Below are 25,741 nucleotides of genomic sequence, written 5' to 3'. Positions count from 1 at the left end.
AGCACAAGTCCTAGATACATGATTGACATAACCGGAACGGATCCGCTCTGTTTGGGGTATTTGAGGGGGGGGGGGGTTAATTCTGAAAATAAAACAGAGGTATTTTTAACTGACGAACGGGTGATCGGATCTCAATGAAATATGATATTTAGAAGGATACCGTTTCTTAAAGCTCTTATTTTAAATTCTGACCGAATCTGGTGACATTAGGGGGAGTTTTTGTTTGGGGGGGATCTAAAGTCATGGAAAACGCTTAGAGTGGAGGGATCGGGATGAAACTTGGTGGGAAATATAAGCAGAAGTCTTAGATACGTGATTGACATAATTGGAACGGATCTGATCTATTGGGGGGGGGGGGTGTTAATTCTGAAAAATTAGAAAAAATGACGTATTTTTAACTTACGAAGGAGTGATCGGATCTTCATAAACTTCATATTTAGAAGGACCTCGTAGCTCAGATCTCTTATTTGAAATCTCAACCGGATCTAGCGTCATTGGGAGGGGGGGACGGAAATCTTAGAAAATACTTAAAGCGGAGAGATCAGGATGAAACTGGATGGGAAGAATAAAAACAAGTCTAAGATGCGTGACTGACATAACCGGAGCCGCTCTCTTTGGTGGAGTTGGGGGGGATAATCCGGAAAAATGAGGTATTTGTAGCTTATTTTAAATCCCGACCGGATCCGGGGACATTGGGGGGGGGGTTGGGAGGGGGAAACCTGAAATCTTGGAAAACACTTAGAGTGGAGGGATCGGGATGAGACTTAGTGGTAAAAATAAGCACAAGTCCTAGATACATGATTGACATAACAGGAACGGATCCGCTTTGTTTTGGGTAGTTGGGGGGGGGGGGGTAATTCTGGAAATAAAAAAGAGGCATTTTTAACTTACGAACGGGTGATCGAATCTCAATGGAATATGATATTTAGAAGGATATCGTGTCTCAAAGCTCTTATTTTAAATTCTGACCGAATCTGGTGACATTGGGTGGAGTTTTTTTTTGGAGGGGGGACCTAAAATCATGGAAAACCCTTAGAGTGGAGGGATCGGGATGAAACTTGGTTGGAAATATAAGCAGAAGTCTTAGATACATGATTGACATAATTGGAACGGTTCCTATCTATTGGGGGGGGGGGTGTTAATTCTGAAAAATTAGAAAAAATGACGTATTTTTAACTTACGAAGGAGTGATCGGATCTTCATGAAACTTCATATGTAGAAGGACCTCGTAACTCAGATCCCCTATTTTAAATCTCAACTGGATCTGGCGTCATGGGGGGGGGCGGAAATCTTAGAAAATACTTAAAGCGGAGAGATCAGGATGAAACTGGATGGGAAGAATAAAAACAAGTCTAAGATGCGTGACTGACATAACCGGACCGGATCCGCTCTCTTTGGTGGAGTTGGGGGGATAATCCGGAAAAATGAGGTATTTGTAGCTTACGAACAGGTTACCAGATCTCATAGAAATTTGCTATTTAGAAGGAGCTTGTGCTTTAAAGCTCTTATTTTAAATTCCAACCAGATCCTGTGACATTGGGGGGAGTTGGAGGGGGAAACTGGAATTCCTAGAAAACGTGAAAATTGGGATGTTTTTATCTTACGAATATGTGATCGGATCTTAATGAAACTGTTTTATCTCGGTGATCGAAACATATAGAAGGATCTTATGTCTCAGATGCTCCATTTTCGACTCGAATTGGATCTGGGGACATAGGGGGTTGGAGAAGGGAAACAGAAATCTTGGAAAACACTTATAGTGGAGAGATCGGGATGAAACTTGATGGGAAGAATAAGCACAAATTCTAGATACGTAATTGACATAATTGGAATGGATCCCTTCTCTTTGGAGGAGCTGGGGGGTGTTAATTTGGAAGAATTAGAAAAATTGAGATATTTTTAACTTAAGAGCGGGTGACTGGATCTTAATGAAATTTGATATTTAGAAGGAATCAATGTCTCAGAGGCCTTATTTCAAATCCTGACCAGATCTGTTGACTTTGGGTGGAGTTGGAGAGGAAATCGAAATTTTTGAAAAATACTTAGAGTGGAGGAATCGGGATGAAGCTTGGTGGATAGAATAAGCAAATGTCGTAGGTATGTGATTGCCGTAACCGTGCTTGATTCGCTCTCTTTGAGGGAGTTGGGGGGAGGCGTTCAGTGCTTTGGCAAGTTTGTTGCTTTTGGTCGTGCTAAGACGATGAAAATTGGTAGGCGTGTCAGGGAGCTTCACAAATTGACTTGATAAAGTCCTTTTCCCAGATTCGACCATCTGGGGGGCTAAAGGGAGAGGGAAAATTAGAAAAATTAGGTATTTATAACTTACGAGTGGGTGATCGGATATTAATGAATTTTGATATTTAGAAGGGCATCGTGAATCAGAGCTCTTATTTTAAATCCCGACCGGCATTAAGCCTCTGATTTTCTTTTTAAATCAATCTATTGGCTCTTAGAATTTTGTTAGAGATCATACCATATGAGCTCTTGGCTCTTAGCTCTTGCCTTGTCACAAGTGCCATATGAGCTATTAGCTCTTGTTTTCAAAGCCATTATAAAGCACTGTTACTTTTCTTACTGTTACTTTTTACGGTTACTTTTCAATGGATTTGGTTTGAAATCTTACTTCTGTCCTCGTCTTGGAGAATCCGAAGTATACTGATACTAGACAACCTTGTTTAGAAGTGTGTAAAACGATTCCTCTCCACTGTCTTACCCGCTGTCATGATCTCTGACAGCGGGTAAGACAGTTCAGTCGTAAACTAGGTGTCAGCTTATCTTTTTTGTTGTTGTGAATTCGTGTTCAAACAACGAGTAGAAAAGGACAACAAACTTCAAACTTATTTGCGGTGAAAATCCGGAAGAAAAATTACGAAAATTCCCCATACGAAACTGGCCATAATGTCAGTGCTCAAAAGTGTCGGACTACTGGACATGATTTTCCCTACCTTTGACAATCTTTATGAAACAAGTGGAAATGAATGACCCAGGTCAACATGAACGAGTGATCTGCATCCCCGAACCCATTTCAGGTTCCAGTAGCAGTCGAGAATCTCTTATCCATCTCTACGACGCGTGCAGTCGTAAAACATCAGCGAAGTTTCGAAATTTCTCTGTGGTGCAAAGACTACGTATTTACATCATGCAGCAACACTTGGTATTGACTATTTGTTGAATCTCAATGTGTTAGCGGAAAAAAAGTCTTGGAGCTTGAGAGGATCGTCCGGACTTACTGTTTTTATGCATGTCACTCAATTTCCAAGGCAAAGGCCAGATTTGATTGTATTGTTGCTGTGCTAGCCGCAGTCTCTAATAGCTCTGACGGTGAGGCAGCGCGTGCAACAAAGAGAATACTGTTAAAATCAACTGGGCCATTTTTTTTCAACTTTGCATGTTATGGAGAAAGTTTTTAGTCATTGTAAATTGTTTGTCAGAGGTACTTCAAACAAAAAATTCGACTGATTTGAAAGGCACATACACTGATTTCTGGGACACACGAGACACTCCAAAAGCTGAGAAATAATAGCGGACAAAAACTTCAGCCAAAACATATCCAAATTCTTGGCTTTACACGATATCCAGGAATCAAAGTTTCAAAAAGTCTAAAACCAGTGCTTGGAACAAGAGAACTCAAGCCATTTCCCTTCGTCTTAAAGACTTTCAAATTCAACAACTGGTAAACGCAACGTCAGTCCACCAGTTCAATAAGACTCCGGGAACTCTCTGTTCTTCAGAGTGATAGACCGCTTCACGAATGAGATGGACCGATGTTTCACAGAAAATAGGCCTCTGCTCGACACTTTATCTGCCTTCTATCCTTCAAGTTCTGATTTTCTCTAAGTTTTGGAGTTGACAGGGTAATGTGTCTTTATCAAGTGGTTTTTGATGTTGATGACTATGCATTCTCTTTCAGCATTCTCTGAATGCTTCTTTCAGCAATCCCAGCATTCTCTTTCAAGGTTGCTGCTTTCAAAATGTGACACTTTAAAAATGGATCTACTCTGAGCTATCGAAATTGTACCCGACCTCCCACTGGGCCATTCTGCAGTGCTAAAACTGGTGGCTCAGTAATATCATGATCATAAGTGTTGCAAAAGAGGAGAAACTGGTTTTGGATAGATTGGTCGACGATTTATCTAAAAAGCAAAGTCACCGCTAAGGCCACCAACTGGGTATCGTTTTTGGGGTATTTCCCAGGTATATTTTATGCTAATCAAAACTACTGTCTGAATACAACACCTTTATACAATGTATAACGTCATTTCAACGCTATCGTGTATCTTTTTGCTCTTTAAATGCATTTGAATGTGATGTCATTCGTTCAAATGAAAAGCATTTTTCAAAATTAAGGCTCTAAAGTTTCAGCTGAAGGATGAATGTCCTGCCGATTACCCACCAAAATATTGCCTTGCTCCATCGATCGGGCATGTGACCCATGTTTGGAATGACGGGTCTAAATGTTTTGGGGTCAGAAAAGCCAAAATGAAGCTACATAAAAATCCTTCCATCTTGAATTCCCCACAAAAGACTAGTTTGATGATTGTGCTTTACTGAAGACTAACAGTATTGCACATATTGTGAATTTTATCTAGTAAATTGGGTTTCTTTACGTTTGAGAGTATTAGATTTAAAATCAGAATTGGGGTAAGTAGTGTTGACCTCTGATAAAATTGCTGATGTATTTTTGGGTTGCATCAGGCCAAGTTGTAAGTATTTTATTGTTGGTAAACCCTGGTCTGTATTTTATGACCTTGCTCTGAGAGGCAAATATTGGAGCATTTGAATAAAGAAAGCATAACCACCAAAAATAAAGAGCTTTGTTTTTGCTAAAGGGGAGCCTGAAATTACCTTTTCACTGAACCTAATATGAAAAGTGTTTTGTGGTAATTAGTAAAAGCTGACAATGAGCAGCCATAATTTGGGTGCCATCGGCGTAGGAAAGCTGACTCGTATCTATGTAAAGTCAATAAGGTAAGGTGGTAAATGAGGTATGGTTAGTTGGAGGGTGTTGTTAATAAACATAGATTCAAAGCAGAACCGTGTTCTACACCATAACGAGCACGAGATAAAAGGGCTCACTCCACATATTAAAGGATACAGAATGACCAAATGGGAATCCGAAACCCTTTGAAATGTAAATAGTACCTCGGAAATAGTAAGCAGAACCTTGTTATACATCATAACGAGCACGAGATAAAAGGGTTCACTTCACATATTAAATGATACAGAATGACCCAATAGTCCAGAATGAATCTGAAAGCCTTTGAAATGTAAATAGTGCCAAGAAAATAGAAAGTAGAACCTTGTTTTACACCAATACGAGCATGACATAAAAGGATTCACTCCACATATTAAAAAATACAGAATCACCCGATAGTCCAGAATAAATTCGAAAGCCTTTGAAATGTAAATGATGCCAAGAAAATAGAAGACAGAGCCTTGCTTTACACCATAACAAACACGAGCTGAAAGGGTTCACTCCACATATTAAAGGATACAGAATGACCCAATGGTCCAGAATGAATCCGAAAGCTTTTGAAATGTAAATAGTGTCAAGAAAATAGAAAACATACCCTCGTTTTACACCATAACGAGCACGAGATAAAAGGGTTTACTCTACATATTAAAGGATAGAGAATGACCTGATATTCCAGAATGAATCCGAAAGCTCTTAAAATGGAAATAGTGCCAAGGAAATAAAAAGCAGAACTTTGTTTTAGACTGTAACCAGACTTTGTTTTAGACTAACCAGAATTTAAAAATGAGATTACTACAACATCATAATTCTATATCATCGGCCTTAAAGCAAAATTCCCAACCTGAGCATTGTTCCATCGGAACATATTTATAATTATCCAAATCGTTTTATTTTCTTTGAAAATGTTTCTTTGATTTCTAGAGACCAGGGTTTAAAGTAAATTTGCAGGGAATCGAAATTAAAAGAAAAATTATATTCAAGAATAATTCCATAAACAGAGATACAGGTGAATTTGGATTGAATTCAATTTATAATGATTTACTGAGGTCAAATAAAGTAAATTTCATTTCACCTAAGAGCTATGAACTCTGTCCACCTTATATGTCAGATAAATCTAATGAACAGGAACCGAAACGGTCAAGAAGATTTGCTTCCGCTATTATATTGAAAAAAAGAGCAATAAACTATATGTAATTAGTTTATTGGGTATAAATTTTGCTTGTTTTATTGATGTCTTTCAGTTTTACTGCTGATGATGAACACTGTATGTGTGTTCGAAATATCCAGTTAAAGATTTTACATCTGTTTACTATCGATTAAAAGGTTTCATCCCTATTTTGAACTGTCATACTTTCGTCATGGAAAGGCAGTGTAGTCTTCGAAGTTGTCTACTCTTATGATGTAAGATTCTCAAATGCTCCTTTACACGTTTAGTTAAACAACTAACTGCAACAACTAACAACAACAGCTCCTTTATCTTTGTCTTTACACAAAGATAGTTAAATGTACCTTTACAACGGATGTCAATTCTAAAGGAATATATATAAAACCCACGTACATAAGCTCTCTACTATAAGCAAACCAAGGTCAAGCCAACTTTTGTCGTATGTTTTTCGTAGCTTGTTGGCTACCAATGTCATAGTAGTCCTCCTAAAGCTCACAGAACTAATATTTACTAACCAAAATGACTTTAATCCGCAATTTCGAACTTACATGGCTCTGGACTGCGATCTGCCAAAGACATATTGTCAGTCAATCAATTTGATTAATTTATTAATACTAAAAGAAAAACTATTTTAAACGTAAAGGTGTTACTAAGCCCAAGAAGGTTTTCTTGTAATGGGCCACACAAAACAGAAATAAAGCACTTTTATGAAGCACATATAATATAGAAGCACTGGGACAAGACAAGGCCACTGAACAGAAGGATGTTTAACGTATAGGAGATTAAGAAGAGATTTATCATGAACCTGAAAATGATTCTAAAAGAAGAGAAGAGAGACATATAAATTAGGATAGAATTAAAAAATAAGAGAGAAAAATTACTAACAGGGAAAACCCGACGAGAAAGTGCCTTTGCAGAAAAAATGAGGAATATCTGGAGGGTGGGAGTTCCATAATAAAATTAATAGATAAACAGGAGACCTCTGAGCTGCTGTTGAAATTTTGGGTAACGGGACAGTACACTACATAGGAAAGCCCGAGAAAAATAGTACTGATCATGAAATTGCAGGATTGACACGTTTCAAGGCCCTTCCCTTTGCATATTTGTTTATAGTAAAGAGATGTTGCTCTTGGGCCAATGACAACCATGTCACCGGTAAAACTTTGGGAAGCGGCTTGAGGGACAAAACTACTCGTGAAATCTCTGGCTGAACTTGTAGAGTCACACTACTGACCCCCGTTCAAACCAAATAGCCGGCGGAATCAGGACTCAAGCTTCTGTACTGACGGACAAGGGGTCTCTAATTTAGCGTGTTAACCACTTGGCTTGGACGGCTCCCTCCGAGGTATGAAACTGTATTTCTTTGAACCATGTGTTTGGTGTTCAGAACTAAATAGTTTATATGTTTGAATATTTGATTTTATCATCAAAAATGTCATTCTATTTTAGGTCGACCCTTGTGTTGTCAATTTCGATGTTCCAACAATTTTGCCCGAACAGTATGATATAGCAGTAAGAATCGTTTTTTACCTGGATATCATGGAGATAAGAGAAAAAAGAAATTACAAATCAGCAGTGTTGATTTTTCTCCCAGGAATTAACGAAATTCAAACGCTGGATAAGTATTTGAACGAGGCTTGGGAAGAACGATTGAAGTACGTATTTATGATTGAATTCAATGTTATTAGGGTGTTAGACATAAGCTAAGGGTGATCTAGCTCTAGCAAGTTTCCCGCTAATAGTATATTTTTGGTCGTTAATTTTTCTTTCTGCAATTCGTGAAATTCAAACTCTTGATACGTATATGACCAAGACATGGGACGAAGGCTCTAAGTATGTGTTTCTGATTAGATTAATCGCAGGTAAACTAGGTTTCAAGACAAACTACTTTATGGCGATCAACTCTAGTAAATGCTATTAATGGTAAATTTTCAGTTGGTCGAGTTCTCTCCCTGGAATTCGTGAACCTCAAACTCTTGATACGTATATGACCAAGACATGGGACGAAGGCTCTAAGTATGTGTTTCCGATCAAATTAATCGCAGGTAGACTAGGTTGCAAGACAAAAGATTATATAGCGATCAACTCTAGTAATTACTAGTAATGGTAAATTTTCAGTTTGGCGAGTTCTCTCCCTGGAATTCGTGAACCTCAAAATCATGATACGTATATGACCAAGACATGGGACGAAGGCTCTAATTGTGTGTTTCCGATCAGATTAATCGCAGGTAGACTAGGTTGCAAGACAAACTACTATATGGCGATCAACTCTAGTAAAAGCTAGTAATGGTAAATATTCAGTTGATCGAGTTCTCTCCCTGTAATTCGTGAACCTCAAAAATTGGATAAGCTTTTGAATGAGGCTAGGGAAGAAGGTTTGAAGTACGTATTTTTAATTAAATTCATTTCATGTAGATTAGACTGCTAGAAAGAAGTTACCATATGGTAACCCACCTTTGACAAATTCTACAGTAAGGATAAGTGTTGGTTGGGTGATTTTTATTCCTGAAATTAATGAAATTAAAACGTTGTTTAAGTCGGCGAGGTTTTGGGTGCTATATAGGGTCTCTTACCTTTAGTAAATTTCCCCTTAAAGGTAATTTTAGTTGGTAATTTCAATGGTAATTGGTTGGTAATTCTAATGGTAATTAAGTGGGTAATTTTAATGGTAATTCTAACGTTGAATAAGTATTTAAATGATACCTGAGAAGATGCTCTCAGTTGAGTTAATACCTTACAGAGACCTTTAATAAATTACCCCGTAATGGTAAGTTTTAGTTGGTAATTCTAATGGTAATTGGTTGATTAATCTAATGGTACTTAAGTTGGTAATTTTAATGGTAATTCTAACGTTGAATAAGTATTTGAACGAGACCTGAGAAGTGGCTCTCAGTTGAATTAATACCTTACAGAGACCTTTAGTAAATTCTCTCCTAATGGTAAATTTTAGTTCATATAAATTACCATAATATAATGGTAATTAAGTTTGTAATTTTAATGGTAATTCTAAAATTGATTTAGTATTTGAATGAGACCTGAGAAGAGGCTATAAGTTGAGTTAATACCTTATAGAGACCTTAAGTGAATTCCCCGTTAATGGTAAGTTTTATTTGGCAATTTTAATGGTAATTGGTTGGTAATTTTAATGGTAATTCCGACGTTGAATAAGTATTTGAATGAGACCTGAGAAGAGGCTCTCAGTTGAGTTAATACCTTACAGAGACCTTTAATAGATTACTCCGTAAGGGTAATTTTTAGTTAGTAATTCTAATGGTAATTGGTTGATTAATATAATGGTAATTAAGTTGGTAATTTTAATGGTAATTTGAACGTTGAATAAGTATTTGAACGAGACCTGAGAAGAGGCTCTCAGTTGAATTAATACCTTACAGAGACCTTTAGTAAATTCCCTTGTAATGGTAAGTTATAGTTCATATAATTACCATAATATAATGGTAATTAAGTTGGTAATTTTAATGGTAATTCTAACATTGATTTAGTAGTTGAATGAGACCTGAGAAGAGGCAAAGTTGAGTTAACACCTTACAGAGACCTTAAATAAATTCCCCGTTAATGATAAGTTTTAGTTGGCAATTCTAATGGTAATTGGTTGGTAATTCTAATGGTAATTAAGTTGGTAATTTTAATGGTAATTCCAACGTTGAATAAATATTTGATTGAGACCTGAGAAGAGGCTCTCAGTTGAGTTAATACCTTACAGAGACCTCTTGAAAATTTTTCAGTGATCGTAAATTTTAGTTTGTAAATTTTTCTCTTTGGAATTCATGATATTCAAATGTTGTTTAAGTGTTTGAATTAGCCTTGGCATTAACACTTGAAGCATGAACTATTCAGCAAATTAATTGCAGTTAAAACAGGGTGTAGACAGTAGTTATCATATGTTGACTAACTTCTGGTAAATTTTCCTGCAATGGTAGACTATAATTTTGCTGTCTTGTTCTCCCTGGCTCCATGAAATTCCAAAATTCCTTAAGTATTTGAAAGAGGCCTGGAACGAATCTTCAAAGTACGTATTGTTAATTAAATTTATTGTAGTTAGATTAGAGTTCGAGAATTAAGTTACGACGTTGGGGCCCACCTTTGATAAATTTTTAGTAAATTACTTGGATAGATCGCTGAGAGAAAGCTAACATCAAACGTAACATCGCTACTGCTGATCAAATAGCACAAGATATAGAAAAATACCGGAAAAGTTCAATAACTTGAGTGAATTTTGTCAGCCAAAAAAAGAAGAAAATTGCCTAAAAGTTGGAAACTTCAAAGTTTGGAACAGCTAGGTCATTCTTTTGTATTAGTAAAAGTAAACTGGGTTAATTGATCAGCGGGTTAAGTAGAATGCCGACCAACGCACTGAAGAGCCTACCAACACTTTCCTTCAATCTAAACTCTGTTCAATGTAACCTTGAAACTTAGAATTTCAAATATGACTAATTATAATAAATAATTATTATAATATTTATATTATTATTATTATAATTACATATATAATAGTTATGATATATAATTATATGTTATATTATATGATTAATTATATGTGAATAATATTTCTTATGATTATTATAGTAAAATATAGAAAAACTGGTTCAAGTTCAAGTTCATTTATTTATTAATCGCACATACATATATACATATATATATATATATATATATATATATATATATATATATATATATATATATATATATATATATATATATATATATATATATATATATATATATATATATATATATATATAAATGACATAGGCCTATGGGGAAACAAGCTCGAAAAACTAGGCCTAGACAAAGATAAAATAATAACACACTACAATACAAAGATAAACATGACGGCAAAGATACAATAACACAACAATAATATGAAAGTAGCAGCTAGCCCAGGATCATTCAATACTATTGAAGAAATTAAAAATGTCCATATTATTAAATATAAATTAATACTGGAAGATAGCTGAGAGGCCCATAATCACCCAGAGCAACGAATCATACAAAAACTTTGCCTTACTAAAAAGATACTTAATTAAAAATAATCTTGAACTAAATGAAATTTAAGTTTCCTTTTTATTAAATGGATAGAGGAAAAATTATCAATAAGAGTCTTGTGAGCATCCCAGCACCGAGCTATTGACACAAACGGAGCGAATTTAGATCTCTCAGTATTATACTTGTCAATGTAGATATCCTTTTTTTGTCGAGTGTTATAATTATGTAAATCTTGTGATTGGGAGAACAAACTTTGATGGAGGTAATATGGCGGTAATTTCTTAATGTCATAATTGATTTTGAAAAGAATTGCTCCAAAAGCAAATTGTTGAGAGACTGGAAGTATATCTAGATAAGTATATAAAGATGCAGTAGAAGACTTATTTGGAAGTGCAATAGGTGATGGAATAAACAGTTTAAGGATTCTTAGGGCTTTATTTTGTAAAATCTGTATTGGTTTAATATGGCTTTTAAATGTAGATAAATATACTAGAGAACAATAATTAATATTAGTTTGAATCAGAGCAAAATAAATACTTCGTAAAGCAGAGTAGGGCAAACAAAGCTTCAACCTTCGCATTAAACCAACACACCTTGAAATCTTTAATCGTAGATTTTGAATGTGTGTTTTAAAAGATAAGCTTTCTTCAATCACAAGTCCAAGGTACTTTATCATTTTCACACGAGATATTAATAATAGATACTTTGAAGAAGTAAGTCGGGTAATACGAGGGCAGATATTGACTTTCTGCCGTAAATTATGAAATTAGTTTTTGATACATTCAAAGCAATAAAATTTGAAGAACACCAATCAAGAACATTAGAAAATGCAGTATTCAGTTTTGTCTCCAGCTCCTCGTCATTCTTTTCAGAAATTGAAACTGCCGTATCATCAGCAAAATGTGTGTTGAGACACGGGGATGTAAAAGCGCGGTGAAAATCATTTATATAAATTAAAAAAAAAACAAAGAGAAAATTATATGCATTTGTATCGAGACCAAAATGTGCAGTGCTTACAAAAGTACAAACGTTTATGTTTTTTAATGTAAAAACCTTGCATTTTTGGGAACGTATTTATCAACATTAATATTAAAAACAATGAAAATCCCCCTAAATTGTGTCTTGGGCGACTTTTCCTTAAGAAGACCTGTCAAATTTGCAACTTCTGAACTGGCAGGTTCCCTCTATAGGACAGGCTTCCTTCTCAAATCATTGCAAATTCCGAACAATTTACCAACAAATGATATTAAACTCTTAAGATTATATTTATAAGTGCTCAATTTGCGTATTTAAATTAAAGAAACACTATCCTTAGAAATATGTTTTTTTACGCTTCCTTTTAATTCTATATCATTGACCGTACATATGTGAAAAAATTACTCTGTTCTTATGTTAAAAACATCTTAATCGTCCACAAGAATGTAACCAGTTTAGAGGGTGAAGGAGGTGGGTCAAATCGTTACTTAAGCTCACACTCCGCTGCATAAGTCAAACAAACTTTACAGATAACGACCTAAAAGGATATATCCTCATAACATGCAGAAAACCGTCCGGGAAAAAAAGACATCCTATCCTTTGGGATCTTTCTGAGACACTAATACTCAATTGCAACTTCAGGCTACCCCACTCGGTGATAGACTGGGGGAATGGCATCTACTACTAGTGCTGCTAAAAACTCACTGCAGCACCAAGCCGCCTTAGGGCAACGCAGCTATATACGTACTTCCTCGATCCCAATCTATTCCAAGCCTCCCTCTTTACACCCTCCAGGAAGTTCCCGTTTCTTTTATTTCTTTCCATTCGACATCCTCCGAACCCAACCGAGGACGACCTGATTTTCGTTTAGCCTTAGACAGTTGGCCAGAAAAGACAATCTGGCAATCTGTCATCCTTCATCCGCAGAACGTGCCCCAGCCATCTCTACCTTTCTCTCATCATAAGTAGTTCGATAGCACTAAGTAAAGAGTGATGTGAGCACAATATATTATTTATTTTTTAGTTATTTTTTCTGGCCAATGCACTTGGTATAGGAGGAGTTGTCGAAGAAACGTCGAAGCAATCTTATTTGATTTGATTTTGAAAGTTCTAGTGCCGTATTTCAGAGTCAAACCCCATGCCCGATTTTTCTCCAAACACATCAAATAAAATTTTTTAGATTGCCATTTTGTCCAACATAGTTGAAAGCTCATGTATGTTAACATACAATTTTTGTATTGAAGGGGTAATCGTAGAAGCTTTAGAGAGGGTTCTTTCGATTCGAAATTGGAAGTTCTAGTGTCCTTTTTAAAAGTCAAAAGTGAACGGTGGGCAACTAGGCCCACGCCCTCTTTTTTCCAAATGCGTTTAATTGAAACTTCGAGATAGTCATTTTGCTCAAAATAGTCCAAAAATCATATAACAACGCCTGCAGGTTGACTCAAAACCCCAGAGCCTGGGGGGAAGGGTTGTAAGTTGTGTCCTGAGGGTATATAAGGTTTTTATGGAAGATATGGATGTGTAAAATTTGGAGGAGGCTCATTTGCCCTGGGTACATATTAGGTTTTAGTCGAAATTGAAGGTTTTAGTGCCTTTTTTAAGAGTCAAAAGTGATTGGAGGATAACCAGTCCCCCGTACACGCCTATCATTTTCAAAAATGTGTCCAATCAAAATTTTTAGATAGCTATTTCGTCAGCATAGTTGAAAGGTCCAGCAATTATATTGTTGGGAATGTCAACCCCTTCCCCCTCCCAGCCTCCAGGGCAAATGGTGTAAGTTAGGTAATTCGTACATTTTTTATATATGCTATACGTTATTGAGAAAGGTGGATATGTTTGATGTTTACTTTCCAAAAAGATGAAGGGCATTCAGGTGAGCTTTCGGAGAAAGATTCACCTATTAACTGAGATAAGGAACATATCAGAGATAAGGAACAACTATTAATTCCAGTTCAAAGCGTTTGAATTCGTCAGTAAAAATTTCATATTTTAGCGTTGTAACATTCAAAGTTGCAATTTTTATATTATTTAAATCATGGAAATTATTTTGGTATCAGAAAAATTAATGGTCACAGAACCACTGCAGGACGGGGTCTACACAGAAGCGCTTAAGCCGGCTTAGAACTGGATAGCAAGATGCGCCTGGGACCTCCAGTTGAACCGAGACTTTATGTAATCCTGGGACCATCTTGGTCGTAATATAGTTTTTAGCACTTGGCGATGCTCTTCTTTCAACAGGAGTCGAAATCCTGCGCAGTCAATCTCACGCCCATTACCCCCAACTCGTTATGTATTCACGCCTACAAATATTATGCTACTAGGGAAGGGAATCATAGTAGATAAATTAACAAGGAAGAGGTTTTTCAACCCGATAGCGCAGCGCTCAAACTAATCAAACTTGAAAGAACTACCAGTTAATCAGAACTCAGTGCAAATACTTGTCGTTTACTAGGCTAGTTTCCTCGGGAAGTACCGTAACTCAAGGTGACCTTGTGGCGCTTTAGCCATCACCATGATTGGTGTGAAGCTTGTGTTTTGCCTTTTTTTTCCCTTCTTTTGTGCTAAAAGGATTAAAAGGCCAAAAAATTATTAGAAAATAAAGTGTTCTCTTTACATCTTGTGGTCTAATTTTATTAGTTTTCAGTTTTTTTTTATTTGATTTTGACGATTTAAAATACTTAGTTTATTACAATACTGAAGGTTATAGCAAGCAGCTACGCCTTTTGTTCTTTTTATGCACAATAATTTATTTGTCTATGCCGATTCAGTCTTTATTATGTTCCATAACAGGTCTCTTTAATTTAAGGCAGTCTGACAATGTTACGCCTTTGGAAATAATCCCTCTTCACTCGTCGATATCGGCGCTCGAGCAGAAAAGGGCATTTAAGCGAATTGAGGGTAGACGTAAAGTGATATTATCGACTAATATTGCAGAATCGTCTGTGACTGTCCCAGACGTTGACTATGGTAAGTTGACTTGAGTTTTTTTTTTCATAGCGTATTTGTTTCGTGCATGTGTGCAAGTCAAAAATCATGGAAATTTGGGCGTTATGGTTGACACAGAAGGCATTTCTAAAAGAAAAATTAGGCATTTAATCTCCCCCTACCCAAGAAAAGGGAAGACTGCCAGAAATAACAAAACTGATATGAAAATGACCGGCTCAGGAAAATCAATGTACTTGAGCAGACAAAATGGGATCGTACGTAACTAAAGCTGTTTTATGTGTCCATAACATTAGGAGTGCGAGAGAAAAAAAAATTAAATAAAAAAAATTTATGAAAGCCAACACAATGCAAAACTATTGAGAGAAAATTGAAAAAAGAGAGTAATCAAGTAATCAAGTAATCTAGTCCGTTCATTTCAATTGATTGCTAGAAAGTGGTAAGGGTCTAAGGTCCACGTTTTTTACAAAAGTGCGGACCTCAGACTATATTGATGAACATGACGTTGTATTTTGGTTAGGTGCCAATTATTCTTAGCTGGGCCAAGTAATGGCTTGTTACTGAACCAGAGCATGTAGTGTGTTTTATTGTCTATGCTGATGAGGTATCTGGAGCTATACAGTACAATATTTTTTTTCTATCTAGCCATGTTTCCGCTTTTGACTGTAAAACTCGGTTCTAGTTGGCTAGCAGGCAGGTACGAGTTTCAAATCGAAGTTTAACTACAGTCAAAGAGTGCTTAGGATGTGCAACTACTGTCGAAAAATCGCCTTTTCGTAAAAAAAATATTCAAGCGATGCATTCAAGGCTGTATCCAAGGGGGATAGGGTGCTTGAACCCCCCCCCCCCCCCCCCGAAATGTTAGTCCGACTCTTAAAAACGAAAGAATAATGAACATAGAAAAATTTTTAAATGCGCTTTTTCATTTTTTTGTGCCCCTTCCCTCGAAAAAACATCCTTTTATATCCCACCTTCCTCGAAAATAAATCTTGGATACGGCCTTGGATACACCATTTAATTTTTTTGTGGTCGAAAACATCAGCGACATGGTACACACTAAAAAACAGATCTGGTTCAAATTTTAGGCATAGTAGGGTCTTGTAATGAACAATTTGCTTTTATGGCTGTAGTAGTAGTAGTAGACAGGTTTTGCCATCTTTGTGATGAGAGGTTGACATATCTTGCTATGGTCATCTCCAGGGTTAAGGGGCTACATACTTGTGTAAATTATTTTACCTTTCATTTGATAAAATATTGAGAAAACAGAATTCGTTATGTACTTCTATTGGCTTGTGTTCCTTTCTTATATTTTTTTTAGCAAGGTCTATTTCCATGGTCTGATTATGAAGAGTAGCGAATAACTCTGTAGTACCGACTAGGTTTGATAAGATTGTATTACAAGTCTTGTTTAGGCTTGGAAGGTATTAATAATAGAATAATAATTGCTCATTTTATGACTAAAAAGTTCAGGGTATCAGCTATAGTAGTATATGCCCCTGTTGAAGCAACTGATGAAGATACTAGTGACTCAGATGGATTTTACTTACAGTTATAGGAGCAAATAGACAGGGTACCAGGTAGACTTACAGTTACAGGAGCAAATAGACAGGGTACCAGGTACGGTGTTTTTGCGAGGAGATTTTAACGCCCAGCTTGGTAGAAATAGGGATAGATGGATATCTTAGCCTAGATAAATTTAGTGTAGGAAGAGGAAACAGTAATGGCTACAGACTTTTGTAATTTTGTAAGTATAACAACCTCGTTATAACCAATACGCTGTTTGGTCATAAAATGGCCCATAAGTTGACATGGTATTCAGTTGATGGTAAGACAACAAACCTTATTAATTATGTTATTGTGAATCGAATAATAGCAGGATCAATACAAGATACTGGGGTATATAGGAGTGCTGTTATTGATGTTCAAAGTAAAGATAACCATCAGTAGTGTCTAAGGTTAATTTAAAGCTGAAATTTCGGAAAGGTAACTACCTCCCGGAAGTTATGGTGATGATGAACTCCAGGGTGAAAATTTCAGAGAAACTTCCCAGGAACAGTTGAAAACTAAAATTGAAAGTTTAAGATTTGACCATGTGGAAGATGGATGGAATAATTTTAGAAAAACAATTTGTGAAGTTGCTGATGGTGTCTTTGGGAAGAAAGTTAAGACTGCAGCTAGGAATCTTAATGAAAAAGCTTTATGTTTAATAGAGAGTAGAAGAGGTTTTTACAAGAATTATTGGAGTAACAAAATACAAAGTAGAGACAATAGGGAAAATCTTTTCAAGACAGTGGAGATCAGTTCTGTGGATATTTCGGCCCTATGTCCAAGGGCCGTCTTCAGCACAATACAAGAATAAGAGAGAAACTATATATATATATATATATATATATATATATATATATATATATATATATATATATATATATATATATATATATATATATATATATGCTAGTTTTAATTAGAATTTCTTCTAAATTATATATTTTTTGAGTTGAGTCGCCATAATCTTTGCTGGAACTACTACATTAAAACATTTATCACTTTTTGCTTCAGTGTCCATCTGCTTCTGGAGATTTTCTTTTTTAAAACATTGTTGTCTTGGGTGGAAAAATCCAAAAAGGTGGAACGACCTTGATTGTATTTCATATACCTTGCTGCACAGATAACAGCTCAAGTAGGGACAACATTTTTTATTACGCAGTGAAGAACAATAATAAAAATTACACAGTGAATTACAATGATACGTCATCAGCGTATAAACCTTAGTTTACCATTTGTTAACGGTGTCTGTGTATAGTGTCAAAATATCCATAGTTTTTATCATTGTTTTTCAGTGTCAAATATAGGGATTTATCCCAATTTGAATTTTTGGTTGAACGTCATGGGAAGGCTACGTGGTCTTCAAAAATATCTATACCTTGTTGCATAAACAGAAGAGGAAAATTTGTCTTTTGTTATTGCCGTTAGTGACTCAAACTACAGGATTTGAATATGCTATTCATTTTTAGTGATCGATTTCTGTCTATCAAAGCAACTTGAAACTGACAGCGAATCAAATTTTTCAAGTTTGAAACTCCAATGGGCTTCAATGAATGCATTACAGCAACGCATGGGCCGCTGTGGTCGTGTCAAGAGTGGCAAATTATACCGTCTAATTCCTATGGATTTTGTTGATGAGGTAAAGTTCTTATACTATATTATTCTTACTATGTATTCTGTTAAACCTTCGAGACATTAAATACCCTAACTTCTGAAATAAGTTAAATTACGAAATTTTTTTCAACAAAATTTATCTAAACCTTGAAAGGAAGAAGATGAAATCTTAGCTTAGTGATGCTGGAACTCGAAGATTTTCTTGTGAGAACCTTAAGAGTTTTTCTCCGAAATTATCACTGGCAGACCTCATGAGTTATGAGACCTTATGAGCACTATAAAGAAGGACAGTCTTGCAAACGGTTCCCGAAATGAAACCTCCCCAACCCACAAAACTGTCCTACTCAGTTATTGTCAAAAATCCACCTAAAGACTTGAATAATCCCGACGCTCGAAAAGATTTCCTGGATAGAGCTTGTGGGGATGTCAGTTCAAGCATAGTTGTTTTGAGGCCTAGGAGGGATGTATGGCAAGTAGTTCTGTCGGACAAGGGTGCCGCCAATACTCTGGCAGACGTATTAAGCAAAGCAGACCAGTCCATTAATGCTAAAGTGAAGAGTCCTGCCTTTTTCGTTATAGTACGCCGAGTGCCTGACGGAACGTCTAAAAGTGACTTATGCGATCTCGTTAATAACTGTACAGAAATTGTTCAGCTAGGAAGTACTAGGTCTTTTCGGTTAAAGTCTGAGTCACGTGACCACCTAAAGTATGCCATTGAGAATCCCCTTGTTATTGGTTACGAGCGTCCACCCATAACTGAATGCAAGTTTTTGTCTACCCAGTGCTACAAGTGCCAGTGTTACGGTCATACTGCAAATAACTGTAAAGCTTTCCCGAGATGCTCTAAATGCGCTGATGACCACCAGAACTCCAAAGAAAACCCGTGTCAACTTGCCATGAAATGCGCTCTCTGTTTCTCCTCTGACCACCCCTGTTATTCGTATAAATGTCCAGAAGCACGGAAACTACTGCTTAAGAAACGAACAGTGGAACGTTAAGGATAACTACTTGGAACATAAATGGCGGTGTTATTAATAAAAGGCTTTTTCTGTATCGCCTAATGGAGTCATGTGACGTATTGTGTATACAAGAACACTTTCTCTCCAATGAAAGTCTGGATATTCTCTCACTGGACGGATGGTTGAAAGTATTTGGGGTTTCAGCTATAACCAGTCAAAAAGTGGAAAAGGTAGGCAATCCGGTAGTATAGTGGTACTTGCCCGAGTAGAACTTCTACCGGCCCTTCAATCATCTTCCGACAATTATGTTGCGGTCAAAATAAACGAAACTGTCATTTACTTAGTGTACATGCCAACTGACTACCGAAACCTTAAGTCTGAACGTAAGTTCAGTATTGAACTTGTTACACTTGTTAAAAGTTAGCAAGTTCAGTAAGAGGTTCAGAACAACAGGGACTAGACGTTATACTAGCTGGTGACATGAACTGTAATCTCTGTGGTACAAATCCACGTTCACAAATCTTCCTTAATGCCCTCACCGGTCTTGAGGTTCTTTTGAACGATCTTGATTTTATATACATCCATAATTCGGGAGCAACCTCGCCCTTGATTTCTTTCTTCAAACCAAGCAAACGACATTGCCTCTCCCCTCTCCATATGTGAACACTACCATCAACACTACAGCAAAGTCAGGAAGTGGCGTAAGAGATCCAACCGGTAAAAGATCAATATAGACATATACCAGTCTGTCTGTGATGAAATTCTGGGAAGGATCAAGGTACCCTACCACCTTCTACAAACAAATCCCAGTCTAGCAACCACTGAGAAACAGATTGATTTAAATGTATATTGCATGGAAATAATCCATGCTTTGAGAGTCGCTCAAAGTGCTGTGGTACCACAACACAAGGTTCGCATTGGTGCTGAAGTTCCACGCTGGAAAGAAAAACCCACTGCTAGCTCAGCTTTGTCATGCATCTAAGTTTTGGTACAAAATGTGGATGGATATAGGAAAGCCCCGGTCAGGTGCTGTGAATACGGTGCGGATTTATCTGAAAAGAAAATTTGCCAAATGCCTGCAGAAGGACAATGCTACCATTCTGGACGAAAACAGTAACACGCTGATAAGTGACCCAAATGTCGTGTGGATTTTCCTTAAAAGGAAAAAAAGAAGTGATTTTGACGGCCCCAGCCTCTGGGCCACAGAAGAACAGTGGAATAGTTATTACAGAATAGAATTTGCCGCACCCGACGCTGAGCTTGTGTCGAAATATGAAGATAACCTTGATCTCTTGTTAAGTGAAGCATCGAATTCACTCGGGTTTGTGTTAACTCTTTCTGATGTTCGGGCGGTGATATTTAAAGCAAAGAAGAAGTTCTCGCAAGGCATTGACCAAGTGTGTGGCAGGCATTTAGCTAATGGCAGCCAAAGGGTCCTTTAGTATCTCACTCTGTTATACTAGATGGTTTTCACTTGCAATTTAGTGCCAGATTCCTTTTGTGTTGGGGTTGTCACCCCGGTATTTAAAGAAAGGAAAAGACCCTGCTCAGTGCGGCTTTCGCCGCCCCATAACTGTTGCCCCAGTTCTTTTCTTATTTTTTTTTTTTTAAATTCTCAAAATTTTTTGAGTTTCTTATATTGATGAATTATGTAGAGTTTGAGAAAGCCCGGATAACCAATTTGGTTTTAAACAATCTGTTAGTAGGGGACATGTTCACCATAGCATTTGTAATGTACTTTTAGAGTGTGACCAGACAAGGGAAAGGGTTATAGCAGCTAGTCATGATGTACGCCGAGCGTTAGATTCTGGCGTCCATGCTCAGATGCTGTCGTGTTCGTTCAAACATGGCCTTGACAGATCAATCGTCCTATCACTCCAAAATTTGTATGAAAAACTGAAGGTTAGAATTAAAGTCCTGACGATTGATGGTCCACTAATTTCGGCTGTAGTAGTTCCTGTAGAAAAAGGTATACGGCAAGGGGCATTTTCTTCCCCTCCCCTTTGCAATAACAGTGTTATAGAATCACAAAAAGATGTTGAGATTAGTCTTGTGTTTAGAGGTATAGATAGATCACTGCTATATTAGGCCGATGATATACTGAATTTAAGCCGTTCTTTTGGGATGATAGAGAAGAACTTGGATGTTCTAAGCAACGCTTATTCTGAAATAAACCTGTCTTTTAACGAAAGTAAGAGCGAAATTGTTGTTTTCAACCGTGAAAGCTCAGATAACGTTCCTGATATCCAACTTAAAAATTGTGTCGTGAGACCAGCGCCTAGTTTAGTTTACCTCGGGCTTCCAATCGGTTGTGACATGAAATCTAAAAGATCACTGCTAGTTGAACATTTGACCAGCAAGATCCGCAAATCTTATGGTCTCCTCATATCTGACAAGACAAATTATAATAGACATATCAGAGCAGGGTTTTTCAATGCGCTGGTGCAACCACACGCTATTGGTCTTTCCCCGTTTTGGGCTCTATTAACCGATCGGATTAAACGTACCACCCGGTCATGCTTTTATCATTTTTGTAAGTTCTTGTTAGGCCTACCACCCTGGACTATAAACTCTTGGACTAGTAAAAGATATGGCATTGATGATCCATACTTGGCCGTCCAAAATCGGCTTTCTCGCTATGTCCGATCTCTCTGCAAGAATAATTCCCTGTATGGGGCGATGGTGCCATAATCTTCTTCTTCTTATAAGTTATCTTTCTAGTTTTGTTATATTTTCTCTTGTTATTTATGTATTATTTAGGATAAGTGTTTAGTTTTTTGGTCGTTTTGTTAATTTCGTTTGCTTTTTCTTTTCTCAATAGGGTTATCTTTGTGGGTTAATAATAAATGGTGAACATGAAGAATGCGAAATATGAGCGGCGGTCTATGCTGTGTTTGGAAATATTTCTAGCTATTGCAGCTTTACTTCGACTGTTCTACTGATCTTTAGTCTATTTTATTATACTGTTTTTCTTTGTTATATTAGCTTTGTTGTGCTTGCCATTGTTGAGTACGTGTACTTTTGTTTTTACTTTGTTTATTAATTTTTTTTTCTGTACTCCACTGTTTATACTTTTGTATGTTTGTGGGTAATAAATATTATTATTACTATTATTGTCATTATTATTATTATTATTATTATTATTATTATTATTGTTATTATTATTATTATTATTATTATTATTATTATTATTATTATTATTATTATTATTATTATTATTATTATTATTATTATTATTATTATTATTATTATTATTATTATTATTATTATTATTATTATTATTATTATTATTATTATTATTATTATTATGGCTTAAACTTGCCAAATAATCCAGAACTTGAAAATACTGCACTCCTAGTCCTTAAAAAGTGAGACAAGAAGGGATTAGCGGAAACAGAGATAAAATTCGTATGCCCGAAGATCCACCAGAAAAGGGGAAAAACAAAAATGGACAAGAATCCTATGGGTCCTAGACCGTCACTTATCAGCGCCTTGTAGCACGATTAAGTTATAAATTTTCTCGCATTTTCAAGTTTAAATTTGAGACTGCTATTTGGAACGATTTCAGGTGTCGCGAGGGATTGGTCTTTAGCCTCTTAACCTTCAACGGTGAAAATATATCCATAATTGAATCAAAACCAAACTGACCCCGTGACATAGTTTAAGCTTACTTGTGATAAAGAATATTAATTACCGTGGAATTAATTGGAGTACAAGGGAATGGAGTACAAATCTCAAGGAAACCTGAAGTAACTTTTCCGGATCCTGCCCCCATGGTACATTCAAGTGAGGAACGAATGTTGATGCTAACTGAGGACTAAAGGACAAGGGTTCGAAAAGGGTAGGGTATTGGTACTAAATGGTCATGGGAAAAGAACATCTCCAGTGACTATAGTTTCGAAAGGCTAGTCCCTGGTAAGGTAATCATAGCTGGCAAAACGATTGTCGGCTGAGGGAACTGTCTATCATCTCTGAGCTCCCAAAGGGATCCCCCTTTAACAATCGAGCCAACATCTTCAGAAAGTTGATAAGGCAAATCTCAAATCCTTTCCCGGTCTTTTCCAATCCAACTATATCTTTGGTACAATCTGATTTTTCCGAAACTTCTTGCAGTTCTTCCAATTCTATTTGCCGGTTATCCCTGCCTTTCACTAAGAAGACAGGGGTCACCTTCTCCTCCTTAAGCTCTTTTCTCTTCCCGAAGTCGTGAGTCGACAAAATGACTCCCGTGAAATTTTTCTGATCGGGAGTTCTGAATAATTTTTCAGGTTATTTTTCCTATTTGCATTTCTTTTTTTTCAGTCAATCCTAAGTAAATCATCAGCAAATATTAATCTTTGCTATCTCACTGATTTTTTGAATTGTAGTTTCGTTTGGCAGCTTTTCTCTCTCTTTTATTTTTTTTTTTATTTTTACCGAAGAAATGCATAAAGTTTCATCAAATACGAATTGAATTCCTATACTAGACTTTACATATTCAACTCAAATTTCTCTAACTTTTCGAGGAAAAACTGGTATTTTAAACTTTTTTTTTTCACCCCCGTTTGAGGTTTGCTATTTTCTACGAGGTGATCCAAAAAATCACGGACTTCAGGAGTATTTTTATTCGTAACCGGAATATCATGTGTATCATTTTCTGGACAGAATGGCTCGTCAATTCTGTCCTTTTGAGTCTTCTAAGAAATACAGCGTCCTCCCCATTGGCACCAAAGTATAATGTGTTTTCTCCCTTAGACAGGATGGCCTGACCGTTTTTGTCTCCAAAACTCTCCCACAGGATGCTAAACCCACTTTCATTGTCATTGAAGTTGCCTGCAGGAATAAGAGATTCTCTATGTCTCCGAAATATTCCGATACAAGAACGTTTAGTAAGAGAGTGGGCATTAGACCCACATTTACCGTTTATTTTTGTACCATACCATCTTTTTTGTGATTTCTGTTTTGACTCAATCTAACTGACGTGGGTGTTAATCTCCATAATATCTCAATATTGTTGTAACTCTGTCGATATGGTTAGTTTCTTTTCTATTAATAAGGCTAGACCGCTTGTAGGTTTGATTGCTACATGAATCAATGGTCATTTCTTCTAACTTTCCATTTAATATTCTGCGTATTTAGTATGATTCAGTAAACGTATCAATAATTTTCGTTATTATGGGCTCTAATTCAAGCTGTTGTTTTATGTGTTTTGCGATCATTTCTTCTGGGGAAGTGGGAATGATCAATCTCTGTAGAGTAGAATCAATCTCTGGAAAATGCCAGGGGACTCACAATAAGTAGCTCGGTGTCTACCCCTCCTATTACCTCCCTGCCCATTTCTTCGATTGCCTCCGGTTGTTTTTCTTTTAAATATATTGTTATGCCACTCGTTGTATTTTCTAAAAGCTGTTCCATACTATTTTTTGTAGAGTTTTCCTAATTTCCTCTTTTTTTGGCATCTTCCACCGTTGTATATCTGCCTATTTGCGGAATTTTTGACGGAAGTTTTCCGGAAATAGTGAAATCGCTCAAAAATAGCTTCTTCAAGTTTCAAAGTCGCTTGTCCGATAAATCGGCATGGCTGCAAAGGCAATTTGTGTCTTGTGGTTTACTTAGCCGCAATAGCCGTTTAATTCTGAGTTTTGTTCAAAATTGGAGATATACAGATGTACATCGTCATGTTCCTTCATTGGCTGAAGGGTTCCTGCACGCCTAAAATCTATCGCTGACGATTGTTGTGGCGCCTGGGAAATAAAAATCCACGGGTTTCATTATTTGCTCATCCTTTCGTTCGCTTTCTTTTGTTTGCTTTCCCCCTCTTTTCTCTCCCTGACTATTCTGTCTGCTTCCTCTTTTCGTTCTTATGCTTCCTTTTTTCTCTCTTAATTCGTCTGTTTTCCTCTGTTTCTTCTCATAAAATTGAATATATGCAAAGTTTAGAATTCTTTGACTTGTGACTAGATCTTGAGCTGATACTAACAAGACTGTTTGGGTGGTTTGATGCTTATTGTCATAAATCGTTCTTATTTTCATTTTGCAAATATCTGCACTGCAGATTTCTTTGGCTACCATATCACTCATACTCATCAGGTGTATCACCTGTATTCTGCCTTGTGCTTATTGAGTACATTTGCCTGTACCTCTGAATATCTTTATCTTTTTGTGGACTTTAAATGGGGTCTCCATAAACGCTGGCTTCCGCATTTTTAGGGTATCCGGGCTCACTGTAAAGTGCACTATATCCCGATTTCTCAATCTCTATCCAATCTTTATCGTGACTTAGATATCACGCTTCCGGGAACTACGTTTTACAGCTTTGGGGTTTATTTTCCTCCCGCCTTTTTGAATGTATTGGGGATCTAGGTATCCGTGAGCTTTCTGGGAATTTACCCCTTCGTATGAATCTGTTACCGTACGAGCCGACTCAAGCTGTGTTTCGTCTGCTGGCGAATGTTACCTCTACGCTTTTCGATAGCGTTTTGAACAAATATAAATCAACTAGATATTGAAGGAAATAAACTTCCTGTTGTAACTACCATTATTTTTTAATTATCTGTTCTTCACTGGCAAAGCTCTTTGATT

General features: G+C 36.6%; 1 protein-coding gene across 1 annotated transcript in view; it reads left to right on the top strand.

The window, feature by feature from the left end:
- LOC136043789 (probable ATP-dependent RNA helicase spindle-E) overlaps nucleotides 1-25,741 on the top strand; it is a 129,743-nt gene that overhangs the window by 34,011 nt on the left and 69,991 nt on the right. Inside the window, exons 6-8 of the mRNA XM_065728706.1 lie at nucleotides 7,590-7,795; nucleotides 14,926-15,086; nucleotides 18,077-18,246. Coding sequence (XP_065584778.1) covers nucleotides 7,590-7,795; nucleotides 14,926-15,086; nucleotides 18,077-18,246 — 537 coding nt within the window. The remainder of the gene's footprint in view (nucleotides 1-7,589; nucleotides 7,796-14,925; nucleotides 15,087-18,076; nucleotides 18,247-25,741) is intronic.

This window comes from Artemia franciscana, chromosome 2 (assembly GCF_032884065.1).
Source record: "Artemia franciscana chromosome 2, ASM3288406v1, whole genome shotgun sequence".
Lineage (NCBI taxonomy): Eukaryota > Metazoa > Arthropoda > Branchiopoda > Anostraca > Artemiidae > Artemia > Artemia franciscana.
Note: the sequence above shows the minus strand (reverse complement) of the source record. Positions and strands in the feature narration are given on the sequence as shown.